Source organism: Rhyacophila brunnea, unplaced genomic scaffold, assembly GCF_057557595.1.
Source record: "Rhyacophila brunnea isolate RB1 unplaced genomic scaffold, BYU_Rbru_1.0 scaffold_12, whole genome shotgun sequence".
In the NCBI taxonomy this organism is placed as follows: Eukaryota; Metazoa; Arthropoda; class Insecta; order Trichoptera; family Rhyacophilidae; genus Rhyacophila; species Rhyacophila brunnea.
Genome location: NW_028232774.1, coordinates 6014409 through 6039060, shown reverse-complemented (window position 1 = coordinate 6039060; position 24652 = coordinate 6014409). Strand labels below are relative to the sequence as shown.

Sequence of the window (24652 nt, the reverse complement as noted above, 5' to 3'; positions counted from 1 at the left end):
GTCGCACAGTCTTTCTTCGCATAGATCGCTTGTGTCATCATGATGTAGGCGTATCCCACTGTCGGGGCAAACCGTCTTACGCATTATGAAATCCATCATGATGATAAAAAGAAAGGGCGCAAGTACACATCCTTGCTTGACTCCTGACGTGATTTCAAAGAGGTCAGAGGATGTTCCGGCTGCTCTCACGCGACACTCTGTATTGGTGTAGAGAGCACTTATCACGGCGACCAGTTTCCGTGGGACACCATATCCTAGCAGAATTTCCACAGAGATTTACGATGAGGACTGTCAAATGCCTTTTCATAGTCCACGAAGCAGCAGGCGACAGGTATATTCATCTCTTGGTACTGTTGCAGAAGGCATCGGAGAGTTGAAATATGCTCTGAGCAGGACTTCCCTGGGACAAATCCACTCTGCTGCGCACGCAAAACGTCCAGCATGGGACTTCTAATCCTGTGCAGGAGAATCTGCGCCAACACCTTCCCGGGAACGCTGAGGAGAGTGATTCCTCTGTAATTATTACAGTCTTGTGGGTTACCCTTTTTGTGCAGAGTAACAACGGTACCATCCCTCCAGGCTTTGGGGCACTGCTCCCTTTCCCACACCTCGTGCAGAAGGTCACACAAGGACGGCAATACAGCGGTCAGTCCGCAGAGCGGAAATTCTGCATGGATGCCATCATCTCCAGGAGCTTTCATGCGCTTCAGTCTTTTGACAGCCTCTTTAACTTCAGCAGTTGTCAGAGGATCTTCGCAGAATCCCGATGCAGTAGTGATTCCGAGGGTGGTGATCTCCGACGGAATATCGAAGGGATGCAATGGAGGTGGGCGATTCAGGACATCACTGAAATGTTGGCGCCATAGCTCCTGGACCTTTGCAGGTTCAGTGACTGTCACTCCGTCAGAGTTGCGTAATGCAGTGACCACTGGACGTTTCTTACCGCAAATTGCTCTGGTGATGCGGAAGAGAGCACTTAGATTATTCTTGCAGGCAGCAGATTCCGCATCCCGAATGAGGTCATCCAGGCGTCGGCGCTTATCGCGGCGGGCAGAACGCTTTACCACGCGGTCCATTGTCTGGTATTCCGCGCTGCGCTGTGGGTCGTATGTACCATTGTCTCGCAATTCTTTCAGGAGCTTCCTCTTCTCAATCATCTCCCATGTATGAGGTGACATCCAGTCCGGCCTGTGCGTATGCCGCTCTCCTAAGGCAGTAGTTGCGGAGCTCATTATAGCATCCCGAAATAATATCCATTTTCCTTCCAAGAGATCCGAGTCGATGGAAGACGTGAGAGTTCTAGCATCATATAAGCGCTTCTGCAGCTCCAGCTCATAGGTTGCACGCACACGGGTATTTTTCAGTTTTTCCACATCGAGTCTGACCGTTCTTTTGGGTTTTGGGACTCGTTTGAGGTCTATACGGGATTTCCCGACCAAGAGTTCGTGGTCACTGTGGATGTCTGCACCTCTATATGTCCACACGTCTAGCAGTTCATGCCGGTATTTCGCTTTGACCAAAATGTGGTCGATCTGGTTTCTTGTATTACCGTCTGGCGATGTCCATGTATATTTGTGGATGGTCTTATGAGGGAAAAGACTACCACCAATCACAAGACCATTCATTGAGGAAAAATCTACCAGACGGGAACCATTATCGTTCATTTGGCCAAGGCCATGTTTTCCCAGCACAAAGGGTCCACGCGAGGGGTCAGATCCTACTTTGGCATTTAGATCACCAAGGATAACTGCATGATCACAGCTGGGGATATTTCCAGCGGCTTCCGCCAAACTTTCGTAGAATGTATCCTTATCTTCATCGCTAGCAGCCTCTGTGGGAGCATAGCACTGCAGAAAAGTGATGGAGCCCGACTTGGTCTTGAAAGTAGCACGGAGTAGACGTTCGGAGATAGGTTCTCAGCTGGTGAGGCACTTGCAAGCTTCCTTGGACATCAGCAATCCGACTCCACTACGTCGCAATGTGGCGTGTCCGGAGTACAATAGACGAAACAAATGTTTCGTCTAAAACATAATACTAATGTGATTTAAATTTGTATTTTATTTCATTCAAATGATACTGCAGATTGTGTTTAATTAAGAGTATTACTTTTAAATTTTGGAAAATAATGCAACAAGCGCATCTATTCTATACACAAGACTGCTATTGGCCACTGTCGGCGGGTATCGAGGGTAGTTTTTCATATTTTTGTTTTGAAGTATTATAATTTTTACAAGAAGTTAGTTGTAATTGTTACAATAAGTGCTATTTTCAGCATCTCTGTTGGCTTCCTAACTTTTAGAGAGAAATTGAAAGTTATGACTTTTTAGACGGTTAACTCATTCCAATACTTTATAGAGATAGGATTTGAATATCCTTGAAATCTATTGGACTGACATGGTGACACTTAATGACGTCATCAAACATATTTGATGTATAATTTAGATTCGAGAAGTTTTGGGCAGTATCAAAACCAAAAAACTTAAGTACCTACAAACCACAGTCACAATATTATGACAGGACTAAAGTACAGCATTATTAGTACAGGTTATCGGAGGAGTTACAGGCGGAGGCTGCCAAGACCCACATTGGGTTTTAGTGATGATGATGTTGATGGTTTTACTAGACTATTTCAACATATTATTAAGTACCTACCCGGTAATGCCACTACTCATTCAGTGCCCTGTGCATTTGCCCAGGTTACCTACCATATTACTACGGATCTGGTAATCACTTTTTTATTAAGGGGGGACATGCTCGTCGAAGGTCAAAATTGAGTTTTTATTGTATTTTCAAACCATGATCCTGGACACTCCTTAAACGTTGTAGATAATCTATTTATATAATTTTGAAGCCTTATTATCCTATATTGTTATTTTAAACATTTGATAACTGCATAAAGTATTTTTGTTACATAAAAAAGTATTCTTTTAAACCTCTCGCTCTAATGTTTTAGAATATAGTCATATTTCGGTACATAACTGTGCAGTGGTGTTAAGATTTTTTACATTTATTAATTTTTAAACGCATTTATAAAACCATTAGCATAATTTATTACGAGATAATTTTTGTAAAATATTCACGATAAAAAATTATATTGATAATCTCTGTGATCCCAAATTTGACAAGAATTAGGCATTTTATTATTCAAAAAATCGGCAAGATTAACACATTTGAAGATGATTCTAAAGATATATAGTATAAGCTATGTCTTTGACCATTTAAGTGTGATAAACATCTTATAAATAATGATTGCTTTATAATAATTATTGACCTAAGAATAAGGTAGTGTTTTTTTGAAATACGCCATTTCTTTTGTCATTCCCCAGTGGTTAAGCTAGAACATACGGCCGTAGCCATAAATTGACAAACTATAATTGAAGTAGGGAGTAAAATGATATTAACGCGCGTGTTTGAACATGTACCGTTTAAAAAAAAATAAAAAAAAATTCGGTTAGGTACATGTTCAAACACGCGCGTTAACATAATTTTACTCCCTACTTTAATTATAGTTTGTCAATTTATGGCTACGGCCGTATGTTGTAGCTTAACCACTAGGGAATGACAAAAGAAATGGCGTATTTTAAAAAAACACTACCTTATTCTTAGGTCAATAATTATTATAAAGCAATCATTATTCATAAAATGTTTATCACACTTGAATGGTCAAAGACATAGCTTATAATGAGTATCTTTAGAATCATCTTCAAATGTATTAATATTGCCGATTTTTTGAATAATAAAATGCCTAATTCTTGTCAAATTTGGGATCACAGAGATTATCAATATAATTTTTTATCGTGAATACTTTACAAAAATTATCTCGTAATAAATTATGCTAATGGTTTTATAAATGCGTTTAAAAATTAATAAATGTAAAAAATCTTAACACCACTGCACAGTTATGTACCGAAATATGACTATATTCTAAAACATTAGAGCGAGAGGTTTAAAAGAATACTATTTTACGTAACAAAAATACTTTATGCAGTCATCAAATGTTTAAAATAACAATATAGGATAATAAGGCTTCAAAATTATATAAATAGATTATCTACAACGTTTAAGGAGTGTCCAGTATCATGGTTTGAAAATACAATAAAAACTCAATTTTGACCTTCGACGAGCATGTCCCCCCTTAAGGAAAACAATCAATCACATTGATTATAAATAAATGTATAAAAATAGTTATAACCAGCAAAGTTTTCATATTTAAATCATTATAATATAGTAAAGCCTAGCAAGATAGCGTTGATTTATAAAATATAAAGAAATTGAAAAGGAATATTGAATAATAAACGAAAGGGTAACATTCTTATAATACAACTTTGGAAACTACTCGAGTGGGCAATGTAACTGAACAAAACTCGGCGTTTTGCGCCTCGCAGGGGGAGGGGGTCTGCCCACCTGGGTCCCTTAGATGGTGGTTACTTAAACCCTGACAGCTGAAATTATTAAACATGGAACATGCTTTGCCTACTGATTCTCTGAATGCTGGTTGTCCAAATTCGAAAGAAATTTTATTTGTCACAGTAACCGAATCTTTACGTTTCTGAAAATTATGTAATTACATTAATAAAACTAAAGAAGTAATAATAACAGACGAAAAATACGTCGCACAGAAAGTAGACTACTGAGTACTGAACGTAAAATGAAAATAATCGGCGCGCATAAGTAATCGGGGCGGTGCGTGGGGAGCGGGCCGCGGACGGGCTGCGCGTCTATAATTATTCTACGTCTATTTTTCGTAACGCTTTTGCGTCGGAGATCATGAGTAAAACATGTATCGGTGATAGGTATTATTGAACTTTATACATGTAGCGTAAAAGAATACAAATGAGAGAAAAGAAGAATAATAATATAAGTACTATTACTGAATACTCATAATGACCAATTTATCTACTAATTTGGCTGACAATTTAATTATTGGAGTACCTGCTATCACTTCCCTCCATTTTGGTAAGGGAAATTCTCAACTGTCACTTTGTGTTTTGTTTTCTTTTTTTATCGTCTGTATTTGGGATGAAGGTGGATAATTAAGGCACCGGAATTGTGATGGAAGCGGCGAGTTTATTTAAGTTTATTATACTATATGGTTACATTTTTTAATAATTTAATTCTACGGAGGGCGAAATGTACGCGTTCGCGATTTTGCTGCTTGTCGCGATCTCCGCGCCATCTTGAAAAACTCATTCCCAACGGTTTTTTTTCTTGGGCGACGTTGCATATCTCCAACGGTCAAAGACAATGTTGACGGCCGACTTTTAACATTATTTATTTTCGTAATCAGCGCTTTATTATTTGTTGGCTTTGATACCGATTCGGGCGTCTCCAGATACACAAAGACATCCCCAAATGGGGACCATACGGGGGTGTCACACTGCCTACTTAGTAGGTACAGTATTGTGGTTTCTATAATTTGCGTTGTGTTTATGTTAATTATTGTATTAATAATCTAACCACAGTAAATTAAATTTTCGTAGGAACGTTACCGCATGCAATGTCTACGGAAGTATTTGAAGACTCAGTCGACAGTTCAGTATCCGCTCCAATATACAGGTAATAAATTAAAATTATAAATAATTTTGTGACCGATTACATACTGTGAAATGAAATTAACAATACCTAATAAAACGTATATGGTACCTGGTTGTCAGTCCATACAAACTTAGCATGACCACGATCCAGTGGCGAAGGGTGGAGGAAGGCTGTTAAGATTCGCAATAAATAGTGCACACTAAACTTTATCAGTCATACGTATTTATTTTTATTGAAATAAGACAACAATAATTTACAGATGATGTTGCTTAGTTTTTTTTTAGATCCAATTAATCCCTGCAAAAACCAAGCCATAATAGATAATAGAAAAAAAGTGGTCTATCTAAAAAATATTTAAAATTATGCAATTAATTTATACATAATTTTAGATATTTTATGGACTGAATAATATTATTATATATGGTAACTGTTTGGTTTAGGCAATGCTATTATGAATTAAAAATAAAGAAACCAACAATACTTATAATAATGTGTACATATTCTTAATCCAATGAAAAGTATGAATGAAGAAATGTGCAAAACTTTGTCGTATCGTCCAACATATACCAAAACTATTATGGTTGGTTTAGGTAGGGTTTAATTGATGTTTAAAAACAAACAGAAACCATCTGTCAATTGTAGTCTTAATTCAATAAAAACAAATACGTATGACTAATAAAGTTTAATAATAGCAAGAGTAGTAATAACAGCCTACCTCCACCCTTTGCTACTGCCACGATCAGGGTCAGGCCAATATTGACTGTCGCCCGGGTGTTAGATTAATATAACCCCCCCCCCCAAATGGAGTTTTTAGTTGAATAAAGATGAGAAATAATTATTTTGTCGTCATCAAAATATTCATAATTATTATTATAACATGTTTTACCTTTTAAATATTATAACATTTTAAATTAAGATTGAGTCAGCTTGAATCGATCGAAATATCTCCATATAGTACGGAGGCACAATTCATAAAATATATAAATAAGAAGAAAATCTTTAACTGCCTGGGAAAAAAATTCATAAAAAAAAATGTTTTTTTTCTTAAAACGCTGTAGCTTTTTATACCTTGGTTCATTTTCTGTCGCGCCCTTTGCTTTACAAAGAATTATATTTTTGCAGAGACGATTTATTTATTATACTATGACACCGGCCCATCCAATTATTATAGCAGGCATTTGAAACAATGCTTCGATATTTTGTATACAACTGTGATGTATGTACAAGTAATAGATAGGAAATGTAAATATCATAATTCATAAATAAGATTATACCTAATAGGTATTATCAGTGTTGCCAACTGCGGTTGATAAAAACTTGCCAGAAAACAAGCTATTATTTGGCATGAAAAAATGCTAGATTTTTTGAAAATACAATTGCAAGTAAATTTACTTATTCTACCAAGAACGAAGTTTAATACATTTGTTTTCACGCATCGAAAAAGTGCAAAAAATTAAAAAAATGTCGATACGTGTAAAAACTACATATTTCAATATGCTTCAAAATTAACAACAAACAATTAGGTACCTATATTGTGTCAATGGCATTCAAGTTTCGTTTCATGTTTGAAGACGAGAGCTTTTTTTTGTAAGACAGACATAGAGAATTAAAGAATATACCATTTAGATGAATAATTGTTAAATTATTATTTTATAGACAAGGAAATTTGAAGTAATATTCAAAAACATAAAATAATGCATGAAATTGTTTCATTGTGTTTTATTTCCCACTAAAATATGTAGCGACCTACCTGCATTAAGTATCGGATAGTGAGAAATTTGATGCGCATGAAAATAAGTAAACTAAACATCTAGCGTTTTTTAACATATTAAAAGCTATTGGAGGGATCAAAAAACGCTAGTAAAAACGCCACAAGCAAAATGCATTTTTACAAGCTAGATGCTAAATTGGCAACGGTGGGTATTATTTAGGAATGTAGGTAATAGTTTACAATTCACTCTTACTCACCGATTTTCCACTCTTCGACAGTAGGCAACGTGCGTAAGTACTTCATAAATTTCTTTGTAAAATTGAGTTTACGTAATTTTAAAACACATATTTATTAATAAAATCATTTTGAAAATTGGATTTTTTTCCGGCTCGTCAATCATGCCACAATGTTTTACACCCCTAACACCACCGCTTGGTGCATCCCTGGCGATGAAATTTCGGTAACCGGACAAAACAGAACATGACAAAATAGAACAGCCAGGGGGAAAATGAAACATTAATTTTTGTGGAATCTATTTAGGTTAGGTTAGGTTAGGTCAGGTCATTATTTCGTTGTACCTAGCCACCCAATCATTTTAAACATATTATATTGATTAAGATGAGATATCCTAAGCTTGCCGGGAATACCGAGTTAAGTCCCGTTTATTTGAGGCTTTCTAGCGATTAGGAATGCAGAAATTATGTATATAATTTGATTAATTATGGCGTATTGAAAATCTGTGCTATTAAAAATTTATCAACATAATAGAGATAGGACAATTTTAATATTAAAATTATGTTTTTTCTGAAAGGTCATAGTTATATTTATCGTTGTTCTGTTTTGTTACTGTCTTGTCATGAAACCGAAATTTCGAGAGTGAACATGTCCTCTTCCTTGAAAACAAAAATGGATCGGTTGTAAAATTGAGTAATATTATACTGGTCTTAATAACGTAGTTTTTTGTCATGTATATGATATTTGAGTAATCTGTGTTGACAGCTGTTTCGGGGTATGAACCAATCTTCAGAACGAATCTAAAATAACTAATTATCAAAACTTAAAACCAAACACTCACAGTTTTCAAAGCAGAACAGAGGTGGAGAAGTTATTTATGCTGTGAAGGGTGAGGACTTAAGAGGTAGTTTATTTTTCGTGTCTTAAATGGTTTGATCATTCGGAATGAGTCATAAAACTTAATTAGTGCGAATTATACTACTGAATATATCAATGCCATATAGCCAGTGGCATACCTGCAGTTTCCCAGCCGGCAGAATAAATCATTACCTACGTCCTACAAGATGGGTGCCAAAAAAAGTTTTTTTAGTATATTGAGATTATTTACCAAAATTATACATTTGTTAGTGATCTTTTAACGTTGAACACTCAAAACTATTTATATGAAATACATTGTGGTTTCTTTATCAATTATTTAGTATTGAAGATCCAGATCATGCAACTTCCCTGCAAAGTGATTATTCTAAGGGCGTATTGCGAGTTCGGAGACAAATTTCCGGGTGAGTTTATACAAAAATCTTGCTAGTTTTTAAGTTTTTCCCCTATTTTTTAAAAATGTATATTGTACGAGGGTGGTCGAATTTTAACCCAACAGCCTACAATGATAGGTAATTAAATATATAGTTCCACTGCAAAATGCCTAATATAATTATTCGTAATAAATACGGAATGTTAATCGTTGGTAGGGATTGGAATACAGGTATTTGAAAACCGGTATTCCAGTATTTATCAATACCGAAATGCCGGTTTTAAAAATCCAAAATACCGGAATTTTCGGTATTAAGAAATCACGCTCGTTAACGTTTTTGAAAATGAATTATGAGTTATGTGCTGCTAAAATGCAAATATAGTGAGTGAATCCAACAGAGGTGAAAAAATAATAAAACAAATTTCATCAAATATATTTATATAAGTAATTGTCGCGATGAATTATCATAATATTATATCGAAATGAAAACATCCATGACAAAAATATGCAATTATTCTATAATTATTGATGACTGTACATGCGTTGAATTTAAGAAGCTTTTCCTGTAGCCGGACTTATTGTCACTTGATGAACTTTTGTTAAAATTATCAATATATTCAAAATTATGTGTAAAAAATCACTAGATCACATCACATGATCAATACATATTTTTAAATGTCAACATAATAAATGTAGGTATATAGGTTTTTGATATAAAATAATATTTTAATAGCAATATTGTTATTGATAAGCACCTACTTCTGTTTTTTAATGTTTAAGAAAAACCGGTATTCAATAAGAAATACCGAAAACCCGGTATTGACATTTTCATTCGGTAATGCAATCCCTAGTCGTTGGGTTAAGGGTGGTCAAAATAAAATATTTTTCCCTTCATTTAACTGTAAATTATTAAAGTGTCAGTGATTGCTGCCATGCACAAAGTTATCTTCAGGGAGAATTCGCAACTAAAAAAATATGGTTTTATTTAATTATTTTTATACGCAAGATCCGATACGGCTCGTTTATATAGGACCTTTGGACATTGAGGAATGACCTCATTTTTTTACACAATATGGGTGCTTTACAATAAAATAGTCATAGGAAAACTTTATGATGTATGGCTACATTAGGATTATAACATGAACGGTGGGCCGCAGATAAAATGCTGTTTTTAGACATACATTATTTACTATCGCGAAAAAGGAATTTCATCATAAAAAAATAAATGATTCTCTAATAGCCAACAATTTAATGAGAATAATGAAACTGTTTTACATTTTTTAAATTTCATGTATTAATTTTATATTCTAATGCATTTAAGTTTTGTACAATTCCATTTAGGTCGTTTTTTGCGACCCGGCTTTCGCCTTTAGGCATCTTCAGGCGCCGTGTACACTCACCGAAGGTAAAAATATACTGATAGCAAACACCCTTTAACCCTAGCTTATATAATAAATCAATACAATAAAGTAGGTAAAAACTCCATTCCACCTACCTATCAAGTCAAAGGTCACAAAAAATACAACAAACAAATTATGAATAGTTGAAGTGTCAGTAAAATACCTAATTAGTAAAAACCATATCTTATAATAAGAAAACACTCGATAGCATATTATAATAAATCGTCAAAGCCTAATAATAAATCATTATTCTATATATGACCTTTGACTTTACCTACTTTATTGTATTGATTTATTATATAAGCTAGAGTGAAAGAGTGTTCCTTGTCAGTATGTGTTTACCATTGGTGAGTGTACACGGCGCCTGAAGATGCCGAAAGGCGAAACCTGAGTCGCAAAAATGACCTAAATGGAATAGTACAAAACTTAAATCCATTAGAATTTAAATTCAAATTCCAGCAAGTAGCTTCGGTCAATAGTAATTATATTAATTTTATAAGTGAGATTTATAAAACTGCTTGTAAATGTTCATAGATGATGCTCGATCGTAAAGAGTTTTTGTTGATATTCATAATTGAAAATGTTTATTCACGTTATTATGTAGGCTGATCCAAAAATAACCAACATTTTTCGAGTAGAATCTATAAGTTGCTTGAATTGGTCCAAACTAAGAGTTTCGTAAAATTTGCAGATTTCTTCTCGACAGTGCTATTAATGTATATTATTCAAAATTAAAATTATTAAAATGTAGAAAAAGTAAACATTTTTTATAGAAAGGGCCCCACATAAATAATTGGCGGGCTATAATTTCCCCAGACCTGCAGTAAAACAACATAGGTAATTTGCATTTGCTTAACAATATGTGTGTGTGAAAGGGGGGAGTCTTGTCACTGATCTTGCACAAGGACAAACCTAAAATAATAAAAAGAGTGATAATTTATAAATTACTATTTTTCAGGGAAGGATGTGTTATGCCACAGAGCATGGAAAATGGCACGTATAGCTTACGCGGCTCAGTGGTGGTTATAGGTGGACAGTTGGCGCCATATCACTCTATTCTCAAATTGACTTGTCCACCAGGTAATGCGCCGTCTAATAATGGAGTCAATTTTTGTGATGATACTAAGAATGACTGGTTTCAAGAGTTGGCAAGATGTCAGAGTAAGTTAAGACTAAAACATTCGGTCATGTAAAAACATGTTCCTGAGTATTATATTAATAATTGGTTGAAGTAAATTATTAAAATCTTCTTCTTTAGTATTGATTTATTGACGTATACACACTTTACTCAATTTTCATATTGCCTATTATTTTCAGAAATGTGTAAGCCCCCGAAATCATCAACAGTTGAATTTAGTTGCACAATTCCGTCTAAAAACGGGCAGTTCAGCAGGGGGAGATGTGGTACAATGCTGCCGTCTGGGACGACTGCTACTCCAAAGTGTCGCGGTGGCCATCATTCCATTACAAGCAACAGAAACATTTTTTGCATCGACGGTCGTTGGGGATACAGTATGCCAACCTGTAGGGCAGGTAATATCTAAATTGTAAAGACTAATAGTGGATCCAGAAAATAGTCATGGCAGATTTTTATTATGGAAACCGATCCAAATCTGATGTGCCATTCCATATGTGCTTATTTGATGCATAGATATGTGGGGCTGTGGTGAGAGTGGTTGGTTATATCATACCACGGAACACATCGTAGAGTTATACAGCTTGTATACCTCCCCCAGCGGAGTTTTAGCCAGACACCAAGGCGAACCCTTTCTTCTTCTTCTTTGTATAGCATTAGACATAAATTTGGAGCTCCAGGGCTCTGCCCTCTATCTCCTTCGTCTCAGTTGTAATTTTGGCTTTTGTAGGCTTTCGCTAGGTACAAGTTTATATAATTACACACATAAACAATACGGTTTTCTTCATCCTGGCCGTGATGTAACTCAGATTCAGGTCACATCACTGGTCAGGTTGTTTCCGGTGAAATCTCTGCTGTGACATTGATAGCCCGATTGTCTCCCCCGAGCAGTATTTAATCTTTTAAACTTATGTCCCTTGTTTTTGAGATGAAATGAAATACGAGTATTTATATTTTTTAATACAAGGGAGGAAGGTTCCCTCCGCCCGTACTTGCGTCAGGCGGCGGGGAGCCCATCATCTTGTGTTATCCTCGGGAGAGGGTCGGGTATCAATATCTCTCCTTGTTGCGCTGAAAAATAACAGTTTAGTCGCTCAGATGATAGGAAGTCTGTGGTATGGATGTGAAGGAACTCTATGGTGGTTGCTTGTCCAGCAGGATTGCCGTTGGGATGGTCATCATGGACTTGTAGAATTTCTTCGACAGTTTCATGATATGTTCATGGATGGTGTCTATTTTAAGGTCACGCCAAGTTTGTTGCATCCATTTAAACCTTGCCTTGTGCCTTTTTACTCGTATATGACTAGTTCTGTGATTTTGTTTATATGCTTTTGTTTTCTTATGCATCTTTTTTGTCTTGCTGTCACTATATGATTATATTATATAAGTATAGACTATGGTGTGAAAACATATTTTCCAAAAAACACACATAAAAGGTGATTTTAAATGATGTGAGTCACATAATACTTATACAGTGATATTCAAATTTTTGTTGCTAAGCAGTAACAGTATTGGTTCTGAAAAATCTGGCGCCAGCTATATAGATATTTTATAATATCAACTACTGTAGAAAGTAGAAGGGTTCAAAAAGTACATTAGAAACCTCTCTGTTAGCAATTTGGTGACTTCCGAAATGGGTACAAGAAAAAGCATAAAGAAACCTACATCAAGAATATATTTTCCTTAGAATCTTGCCAACACAAATGAAAATAAATTATACAACACTAATTTGTTTAATAATATGTAAGTCTATTTAACCTTATCTATTGTCATCTCTCGTCAAGTCGAGAGCGAAAGATGTATTCCTCTTCTCACTCAGTATGCTGGTTGCTGGTCATCGTCTGTCATTAGGACTTGGGAGTAAACAAATAACTCCTCGGAATTGTGGAAAACGGCGATTTTTTTTATTTATTTAGTTACTACTATTAGGTAAAATTTTATATAATTTTAATAACTTTTGCGGAGGACGAATTAACGTATCTGTTTAAAATGTCGATTTCTAGATGCATTTCTCGCCAAAATCATGTTTTCGCTTTCGACCGCTTTCAGTGAAAAAGCGCTATTGGATATCGCTGTAAGCGAAAAAGCACTTTAGCGCTGCAAGCGATCTCTCACCACAAAAGCGGTGTACAATTGCCGCATTGCCTTTTTTGACATCTTTGGCCTTTCTAGACCCCCAGAGGACATATACAGTAACTACAGTACTTATGTAAATATTAAAAAAAATGCAGAACTTTATTTCGTCTATTACTATAATTATTATTCTTCTTCGTCGTTCCCTCCTGTAAGAGAATTGTGACCATGTTAGGTTAAGTCATTTTCTGAACAACCATGGGTCTTTCTCTATCTTGGACCTCTATGGGGTAGAAAAAGGCTACCTCCGGTAAGCTCTTTCACTTGATGACTCCAGTGCGCCCTCTGATTTCCCAAAACCACCAGTCTCTCTAGTTTATCCTGTCCGCGCCGAAGAATATATCCAAAAAACTGCAGAATACCTCTCAGACATATTGTCAAACGCCGTCCTTTCGTCTGAAGTCTCTGGATGATTGAGTGGTTCGTCCTCTGTTCTCTCCAAGAAATACGAAGCATTTAGCGCCAATATTACATTTCGAAGGGATCAGTTGCCTTTTACTTCCTTGTCCTCAGAGTCCATGACTCAACACCGTACACAAATATGGAGAGTTAGTTTGTGCTTTGTGTTTGAGGCTAGTTTTTGCACAAGCAGAATAATTGAACGTGGCAATTGATCTTCAGCGAAATATTGTTTCTGATGTCAATTTATAAACTGTGGGTAATTTACGGACACGTCATGAGAAAGGAGGGTAATAATTGACAATTGGATGCCGCACTGTCGTAGACACGTATACAGAACGTAGACGAGGGTTTAAACCAGTTTCTATCTACTACTTAGTTTTAATTTATTTTACTCTTAACATAATGTTTTTTTTTTATTGCGAATTGAGAATAACCATGTCTAAGTCTTTATATAAAAATAAAGGTAACCGGACAACAGAACATGACAAAACAAAAAATGACAAAACAGAACAGTGACAAAACAGAACAGCCAGGGGAAAAATGAAACATTATTTTTTGTGGAATCTATTTAGGTTAAGTTAGGTTAGGTTAGGTTTGTATAGTAAGTTAGGTTAGTAAATAAAAAACTCTTTTTTCGTTGGAAATTAAACATGTGCATGATTAAATCATTATTTACGTGTGCATATTTAAATTCTCAGCAACTGTTAAATCATAATATAATAATTTAAATATAAATAATAATAGAAAATATTTTTTTTAAACGTACCTATATGTACCTAACGTCTATTTAATTTCGAATTGCGTGGTGTCCAGTTGTCCCGGCGCCAAATTGTCCTAGACCTAGACCCTAATAATCATAATTAAAATATAGCATTTTACTATACAGAATGTGGGAAAACAACGCCACACGGTACAGCGAATGTCATTAATGGAACTAACGCCGCCAAAGGGGAATTCCCATGGCACGTCGCAGTATATTCTACATATGGGCAGACCGAAGCGAATACCGTCCCAAGATACTGGTGTGGAGGAAGCGTCATCAGTAGGTCGCTCGTCATAAGCGGTAGTGTATCTAATACTTTTTAAGATCTTTTAGATAACATACTAATTTCCTATTTAGGCCCAGTTAAATAATATCACAAATCATAATAATTATAATTCTACAAACCTATTTAAATGTGAAATCGGCACACTGGTGTACGAATGAGTTTTAACAGGAAATAAATGGATATTTCCTCACGAATTAATACGAGACGACACTGGCACTCATCTGTGAAATTAATAGAAGAATGATTTGTTTTTTTTTCGCAACCTGCTTATAAACGATTACAATTCACAAACTTATCTGTAGAGTGAACAAAAACGGAATTACAATGACGCCTTATTAAATACGTCATTCGGATTCTCTTTAGTTGCGAGTAGGGATTCCAATCCCGGAATCCCGAACCATTTCTTTACATTTAAATTCCGGGATTGGTAAACATAATCCCGAAATTTTCGGGATTGATTTTTTCATCAATTTTTATGGACAATGAAATAAAAACAAAAATATTACAGAAAAAATACTTTTAATAACATATAAATGTATTAGAAATAAACTGAGTTAGAATGAAAATTGATTTAGTACCCATGTGTTGCACATTCATTTTATTTTTTCACGTAAATTAATAAAAATGAGAAAGATTGGGGAAAAAAATCGTTCGCACTCTTAACAAAGTGATTCCACCATGATCCCATACGTTTCACGATAGTTTCATATTTGGCTGGCTAATTAGTTTTATGAAGCGGAAAGGCCATAAACCTTGATTAACTTAACTATTTTACATCTCGGTAGCCCATTCATTACGTCTTTACTATCAGAAACAGTAATCTCATATAATATGTACCTAAACACTAAACACAATATAGATTTTACGAAATTTTATAAATGAAAATCGTTGAGATTTGTGAATAGTTTTACAAAAATAATTAAAAATTCCACATAATATACGTACGATCCGTGAAGTTAATTTTAGAAATAGAATAAATAAATCAAGAAACATTTAGTTATACGTTTCAGCCATTTACACCTAAGCTGTCATCTTTTTATGTACAGTAAACCATTGCGCACTACCAGAAAATGCTATTCTGGAGCCCCACTGGTCACAGGGGGATCATCGGATAATAAATAACCATTTTTCTGCCTTACGCAATCGTAACAGAAAAATAATAAATTCGTTTATTTAAATGAATTTGGAGAAAAAAGTAGAGCTAGTAAGAGAGTAGAGAGTGAAAAATAGAGGCTGGAGTAAATTAGTTATACTAGATTTATTTTTGATGTTTTTGTCAATGTTATTTATATACTTATATAAAAATAATATATTAACTATCGATAAAAATGCCAATCCCGGGATCAAAATTTTACTCGATTGGATTCCCTAATTGCGAGTCTTGATTAGGTAGTTTTCTACTGTGCCTTCTCATCAATTCTACAAATAAATTTGTGGCACTACTTTATTTGAAGTGTCGTATATTTTCAAATCTACAATTTGCAGAAATGAATTCGGAGAAAACATAAAAAAAAATCTGAAATTTATATTAGCATAATTAATTATTTATAATATCATTATTAGCAATGATAGATAATTTTTATACTACTACCAATAAAATAAGCTAGAGTTAAGAGTGTTCGTTGTCAGTGTGTGTTTACCTTTGATGAGTGTACACGGCGCCTGAAGATGCCGAAAGGCGAAACCCGGGTAACAAAAAAAGACTTAAATGGAATAGTACAAAACTTAAATCCATTAGAATTGAAATTCAAATTCCATCAAGTACCTTTGGTCGATAGTATTAATATTAAAATAGTTTCACGCTTAATATAGGAAATTTAATTTATATCATTTACCTTATATTGTATGTATGTTTTGGTAGATTATTTGTTTTAAAAACTGCGATGGGCATCCTTCATTTTTGCAATGATACAGTCATTTGGAGAACTAGATAACCAAAAATTCTTTTTTTGTTAATTTTTTCTTGATATTCATTAGAAAGTGAAAGTAAAAGAAGAATGAGATTGGAGAGACAGACAGCACTTTTACGTGTAAACAGTTATTATCGCGATAGTTTAAAATACATACAATTGGTGCAAGTAAATTCATGCACGTGTACAGTCGCTATTAGTATCGAAAAAACGATATTAAAAATATTTACGTGTTTCAGACAATTTTGAAATATTTAAGCTCTATTTGTTAGCACCTATTTTTAAATATTTTTGGATAATTACATATTTTTACATATTCTAGGTTTAAGCACAAATCAATGTTCCTGGACCAATTAAATAGTGTTTTAAATAAAAATACTGGACTTCAAACGCTGCAGAATATTAAAGCAGTGTCAGATGTTTCATTTTTTTCTACTTCAGCAATAATTTCATTTACATACGCAATAATAACATCTGTTAAAGTAGAAAGAAGTTTTTCCGTGTATAAAATCAAATAGGGATATATAATATACTCGTAGATCAAATCATGAAAGAATCACTTTCGAAAATTTGAAGCATTATTTTATTATTTATTGTTATAAAGCGTTTTCTGTTTGTGAGTAAATAATAAATTAAACTACTGTTGAAATATATATGATTTATTGTAATAGGTACTTATTTAATTTTTTAGCACCTATTTTTATTTTTAGCACATATTTATGAAATTTTAATAACATATTTTCGAATATTATATCTACATATTTTAGGTACCTATTATTCATTTTTAGCACCTAAAAATCCTAAGTCTATTCATGACCCTCGTATACTAAATTTATAGTGCTCTCGCTTTCCAACACTACTTGCAGACAGCCTTTGTGAAGATGAATTATATTTTGTTGGTAATCTGATAGAGTTTTTCAGCTGCTCACTGCTTTTATGACCCGCTGGCCAGACGACCATTTGGCAGGGATTTATTTATGTTGGCTGTTGGGAAATTGTATAGTGATTTCGTCCATCGTGAGGAAGCCATGGATCCATTCATACAAAAAACTGGGGTAATAATGTTTTTAATTATTTTATATTCTTACGATTCGCTAATGTTTAATTAATTTTTGGTTTTCTCATCATGTCACTTTTATTAGTTAGGTTAGGTTAGGTACGATTTACGATAAAATCAAGTTTCAATATTGGGACCATACCTAAAATAAAATTTGATAAAAAAGGATTTCTAGTTATACACATTTATATTTTTATAAAAATCGATGTTTTTTAAAATAAATAAAAAATAGTTACAAGATAAAAGAACTTTTTATATACTTACCACGTTTTTAAATTTTCTGTTGAATCATATAAACTTCTTGACAATTCTTTGTATTATTAATTTAGGACAAATAAGGCAATTGTGAACAAATAATTTTTTTGCCATTTTGCAACAAACAAACAAATATAGAATACTGAAATGTCATTATGATTTCCATAGTAACGCACGTATATATTAATAATTTAGTTGCTAGAACCACCCCCTTAGTAACAAATAATAGTCTTTTACTTTTTACGGATTTTTCTGAAATAACTTTCCATACAAAACAGAATTAACTGAAAATGAATTCAATTCTACTTAAAGATGGCTAGAAGTATTAAAAGAATGCATTGGCATCATGTTCTGATATATTTTAAAAGTTTCAAATGTCTAGCTAATTGGGAAGTTAGTTAAAAATCGATTGCAAGATTTGTACTGGATAAACAACTACCGGACAAACAAGAATACGAGCTAAGAAAAACGTGGTAAAAAAATATTAAATCGATTAGTCAAAAATCTAAACGTTAAAAAATTAAAAACTTAATAAACTAAATTTTAATAATAAATATGACCATAAAATATAATGTAATAATAAGATGGGACCCTGTAACAAATTCACATGTTATTACATTTTTTACTATTGTTAGTTTAACTTTGACTTAAAAAAAATCTTTTTTATGTTATCAGATACATATTTATTAATTAATACAGTTGAAATTGTAAATTATCGAAAAAATGTCTCAAATTGCAAGCTTCGTATTTTTCCGCTAGGTGTCTCTGTTGGTATAAGGATCCCCCTTAAGACTTGCCGAATCGTTTGAAATATGTCAAACCAGTACAAAATTATCTGTGCAAAAGTTTTAAAGATTAAATAATTATTTTCCTTAATTATGAATGGATAATTTAAAAATAACATGTGAGATTATAAATGTCTTTATTGTGTGCCTGACAGCCATACAATATATATATAACGGCCGGGGTGCCGAATAGCGCCTTACGATGGTAATACCGTATATTTTGCGGTACTTTTTGTAGTTTACATCGAATGAAACTCGGTATACGACAAACTGCATAATTTTCCGTTAGTAAAGATTTTCGATAATTATTATTTTCGTTTTTATTAAAGTAATCTAAAGTATTTTTTTCATAAAGAAATTCTTCTCACAGACAATTTAATTTAGTAAGTAGTGTTACCAGACAAAAAAAGAAAAGACCCCGGCGCGACAGTTTCAAATCCCAGATCAGCAATTTAACATCAATATCGAAACACCTCCCCAACTAAAAGGTTGCACAGCCTTACCTTGCGAACGTTATCTTTCAAAACGACGATGTAAATCTTGGGTATCCACGGTCACAAAGGGAAGTACCTGCCTACAACCAAGGGCATTGACGGTCGCACACTCCGCAGTGAAAAATACCGTAATTCGTTCGAGTTTTGTTAAGCAACTTCATCCCTTACCCCGCGAGGGGGAAACGTCCCTTGAAAAAATAGTTTTGCGGACAGTTCGAATCTACCCACGACCGAGGTGTCACTAAGATACCGAAGCGGCGTGTCCCCGCGTATCCCCGGTGGCGGGAAAGTGACGCGTGGACTCGCCCGCCTGCCGATTATTACGTCTCGAATCACGCGCGGTTATCGATATGTATCAAAGTGCCCGCGAAACTAAATTAAATAATGTGCAAACGCGTCCATGTGAAAAAGAATGCAAAGTGAAGTGTTGTCTATTCGAATGCCGCGTGCCCGCTGGCCGCCGACATGCTTCGCCCAGTCCCTGTCATTTAAATGTTACTTTATCTCAGTCATGCTGAATCTTTGTATTCCTAACCTGTATAATTTAGTGTAAATAAATCTAGTCTGCGCAGGCTGTTAAATCGAAAATATGTGTTATCTATAATTATAATCATATCCCGTAATGACGTCACACATCCCTCAATCGGAGTGATACTCTTGAAGAACCTGCCAGCATACATGTGAGTTCCTCTACGGGGAAGTATCAGTAGGTACCTATATAGAAGTTATACTTCTTTGGCATAACAAAAAAAAAACTTGTGATAACCTAGATTCTTGACTAGCTCTTAATTATCTTGTTAAATTACACACTCAAGAAAAAGGGCCGCTTATTAGGCGCCGTTGGTTTATTTCTATATACTTTAACTTATATTACTAAATTATATAATTATTTCTCGTTGTTTTAATTTTTAACGTAACAACTGTCACGTCACTGACGTTAATCGTTTGTTTACGTAAGGAATAACAACTGGCTGACAATAATAAATTCGTAGTAACGGAACAATTTTATTCTACTATGAAACTTGCGTTTGTATACAGCTGACTGATTCGCAGGTAACTTCATACTGTCGCGAACTTTCGTAACGGTGTGCGCACGTAGCTCCCAATTTCAATCTCTACCAAACGCCCCAAAATAAGTATAACTTCAATAAAAAAATACTTTCTTATATCAACTTTATTTATGACGAAAAATATATCGGGTTGCATTCGAAGTTAACAAAGAAAATTCGTTAGAAATATACGGCACTACCACAGAAAAGCGCGATTCAGCACCCCGGCCGGTATAAAGCATAATTGTAATGTACATTTATTGTTATTATTATTATCGTCAGTAGGGTGCACTATTTTTTGAACCCGCGTTGCCTACACCCTCCCAAAAGTTATTCATCGCCACTGGTATATATTATGTTAAATTACAATTTATTATTATAATTTTTAACAGTCGAACCACGAAATTATGTCGGTAGTACAGTCAATAATTCACAGTTTATATTTTACTATTTCAGGTCAAACGAATTGAGTTACCTGGTGATTATGATGGGGAACTTTCTAGCTATAGCCATGATTTGGCGATATTAGTTTTGGAAATTCCTCTAAGCTTTTCCAATCTCATAATGCCCGTTTGTCTGAACTTAGTTGACAAAGATTTTGATGAAGAGCAGTGTTCACCTGGATTGGAAGGAACGGTTTGTATTATTGTAATTAATGACTTACCCCAGAGCAAATACCTGGGCACCTGGCATGTTAAAGCTGCCAGATCAGTCGGACGGCTCGACGACTTCCTAGGTGGTGGGGTTTAGTATACATCTACCTACTTTCTCATATTATACATTGTGTACCAAGCTATTTATAATAATGTGATTTTATGAACGAGAAAATGAGTAATTTTTCAGAATAAATAATATGATTATCTGAGTCATTACTTAATCACACCTAAAATCGTGCTTAAAAATATTAACTTAATTAATAACAATGATTATTATAGACTTACCGTCATCAGTTTTGAAGAACGAAATATAGTGATCGTTTTTACTCACCTAGGGGTCATTTGATTCTCTCCCCAGTATGCGTTATTTATACTAACGCTAATGCATTCACATCCTTTGTAGAACGAGATTTGTACCGCGGCGATGGGATAAAACTGAGTGACTCCGATCAGCAAAAAATAGACGCCATAGCTTTCTTAATTTGTCCGTAGGTATAACCGTGAAATAGGGCGTATTTAATTTAGTTTATTATTTTAACACCGCGTAGTCATGCTATTACATAATTTACAATCATTGCTTTATTTATTTGTATAATAATAGTAAATATCTCTATAAAATACGACGGGTTTAGATGGATAAAATATATTAAATAGTTTATTGAATCATGTAATTAAGTAGGTAGGTATATTATGATAACGATACAAATATCGGACGTGTATTTTTGACACGATAATGATGTGGGGGATGGTCCCTGTGAACCCTTAAGGTAGAGCCGCCCCTGTGCCAGATTATATAAAGAAATACATTTATATATTTTCCACTCTTGGCAACAAATGCACTCTGTAGACATAAGCTAATATCATTACCAAGGCAGTATGAATAAGACTGTCAAATCTCTATAAGATGGTGCCATTGAGCCTTAATACCACCATGTTGTATGCCCATGTATCATGGCTGACTTATGATGTAATTGTGCACATCATGAATAGGGATTGCAATACCGGTATTCCATTATTTATCGAAATGAAAATACCGGTTTCACAAATCCAAAATACCGGTATTTTCGGTATTAGAAAGCATACACGTATATGTTTTAAATAATGAATTTAATGTTATTTTTCATTACTACATTTTATTGTATATTAAATTTAGTACTTGCAACAATAAAAGTTAAATATAATATTAAAAGTCCCTAAAATAGGTGATGAATTAACATATTTCGAAAATGAAAATATTCGTAGCAAACATTTCTAATTATTCTGTAACTATTGGTCGAACATTGGTAGTCAATTCTACATCCAACAAACGTTGAATTTAAGAGAGATTTTCCTGTACCTGGACTTTATAGTATTTAGCAGTTTCAAAATATTATGATCTATACATTTTATAAAGGCCAACATAATAAATGTAGGTTGGTACTTAAGGTTGCTATAAAATAGTATTTTAAATAAAATATTATACTAGTTATATTAATTATTGATAGGTACTTATTTTTTTCAATTCTCAATATGTTTTGACTAATAACGGTATTAATACCGGTATTCATTAAGAAATACCGAAATACCGTTATTGTTATATTCATTCGGTATTGCAGTCCCTAATCATGAACAATCTGAAAATACAAGCGAATGAACCAACAGTATAGAATGATAGAACATTGACTCGCAAGTTGAAAAGATTGGGTAAATTTCGTTTACAGTTATTTTATTCAGTTTATAGTCAATGGCGAGAAATGGTTGTAAGGTGAACGACGAGAAGACATTTTATTCTTTGTGATTCAAATGACACAATCAATCAAAACGATGCGATTGTAAGTAGAGTTGGGTTTCGGGAATTTCCCGACGGGAATTCTCGAGAAATTTTCGAGGTTTTCCATTCCGAATCTCGAGAATTGAAATTTTTAACATTTCGGGAAATCCCGGAGCTCGAGAATCTTTTCTCGGGATTCGGGATTTCTTTATTATCAAATAATGATTGTAAAAACGATTTTCTATATGAAAAAGGTGGACAGAAAACACAAAACGTTCAAAGACTGATCGGGTCATTTAGCACAATTTAACTCAAAGTGAGCAAAATTTTTACAACATCAGGGTATTTTGTGTCTCAAAAGCGTACGCGATTGTCAGACGCAGTGATTGACAGTCTGTGTTTTTTGAAATTCTATTTTAATAAGTAATGTTTTGAATTATTTTTGTTTTCCTACTTCCATTTTGTTTGTCTTCTTACATAAATAATAAAATCATATTTTTTGGAATTTGTCTGTTTTTACACTGATTTTAGGATTTTTACAGGCCTTTTTTTTAAATTTCCCGATATCTCGAATTCTCGAGAATTTTTTTCTGGAAATCCCGAATCTCGAGAATTCAAAATTTCATCATATCGGGAAATCCCGAATCTCAAGATTAAGATTTTCTCCCAACTCTAATTGTAAGGTTCATATTTTAAATGACCCATTTAGCATGACTACCTTACTACAAGGTTGAGAGTTTTTGAGGCTATTCAAATTGTTTGTAACAGCTCTTATAAGATCGCATGTTTACTTTAGATAGGACGAAAGATTGAATATTCTGATCTTTCATATCTTCGTTTCTAAAAAAATCATACTAACCAGTATCTGTAGCACAGCATAATTTCCCCTAAGTCTTCGTAAGGTTTCAGGAATTCTCATTTAAAATATTATGTAGGTCGTAGAGTATCCAGGAGTGGGAAGAAGGTATTATGTTGTGTGACTTTTCCAGGTTGTAGGGTTTGGGCTTGTCGAAATAAACGGAAATGTGTCAGATATCTTAAAGACAGCTACGATGCCCATCATTTCGAAAAATCAATGCAAGTCAGAGTCGCCGCAGGAGTTCTCAAAATACGTTATTTGGGATAAAATCTGCGCAGGATACAATACTGGTATAATATTAAATATATATGATAATATTTCAAACAAAATTATTCACAATTATTTTCTTGAAAAACTTTTTTTATAAATCCGAATTTACCTTAATTTAATTACACATTTCCCAAAGTGTCCAATTATGGCAAACTCAGCAGATATCTGATTGCAATGATTGTTTCTGCAGTGGGATATGATCACTGTGGGAGCCATGGATGGTGGATGATGAAGTTGTTAGAAAGAGAGATGAGAAGTCGAGATTTGGTAGTTGCTCCGATGGATGGAGGAGCGAGTTTTATTTACAGCGTAAACAGTCGGTACAAGAGTATGTTACAGTAGTTGTGTTACAATATTTATGATACGGGTCCGAGTTTCGAATCCCGATAGAATGATATGTTGTGCGGAGCGATACATAGACCGAGATTCTAACAGACCGGGAACTTATATTCGAGTGACATGTCGAATGAATTATGATCCGCTATTTATTGACGTACTCACAATCAAAATAATAACTTGAAAAGGATAATTAGGAAATCACTATATGGAGTTTGCGTCATCGGATATAGCTGACGGTGTGGAAAAATGAATATTGCGGAAACAATCATTGCAATCAGCTATATACTGAGTTTACCATAATTGGACACTACGGGAAATGGGTATTTAATATCGCCGTTCAATATGCTGAGACGGATTGAGTTGTTTACCGCCATTCTTGT

General features: G+C 34.1%; 1 protein-coding gene across 3 annotated transcripts in view; it reads left to right on the top strand.

Moving 5' to 3' along the window:
* Positions 1 to 24652, top strand: part of LOC147077701 (ovochymase-1-like) — a 153942-nt gene that overhangs the window by 3737 nt on the left and 125553 nt on the right. For 2 of the 3 annotated variants that reach the window (XR_015072222.1, XM_085960676.1), the window contains exons 3-10: positions 5481 to 5556; positions 8680 to 8760; positions 11088 to 11290; positions 11447 to 11662; positions 14686 to 14862; positions 17680 to 17813; positions 20855 to 21034; positions 23794 to 23953. Coding sequence is in view for 1 of the 3 variants with exons in the window: in XM_085960676.1 (XP_085816802.1) it covers positions 5481 to 5556; positions 8680 to 8760; positions 11088 to 11290; positions 11447 to 11662; positions 14686 to 14862; positions 17680 to 17813; positions 20855 to 21034; positions 23794 to 23953 (1227 nt within the window). In the remaining 2 variants the exon portion in view is untranslated. The remainder of the gene's footprint in view (positions 1 to 5480; positions 5557 to 8679; positions 8761 to 11087; positions 11291 to 11446; positions 11663 to 14685; positions 14863 to 17679; positions 17814 to 20854; positions 21035 to 23793; positions 23954 to 24652) is intronic. The other variant, XR_015072223.1, reaches the window with a different exon arrangement.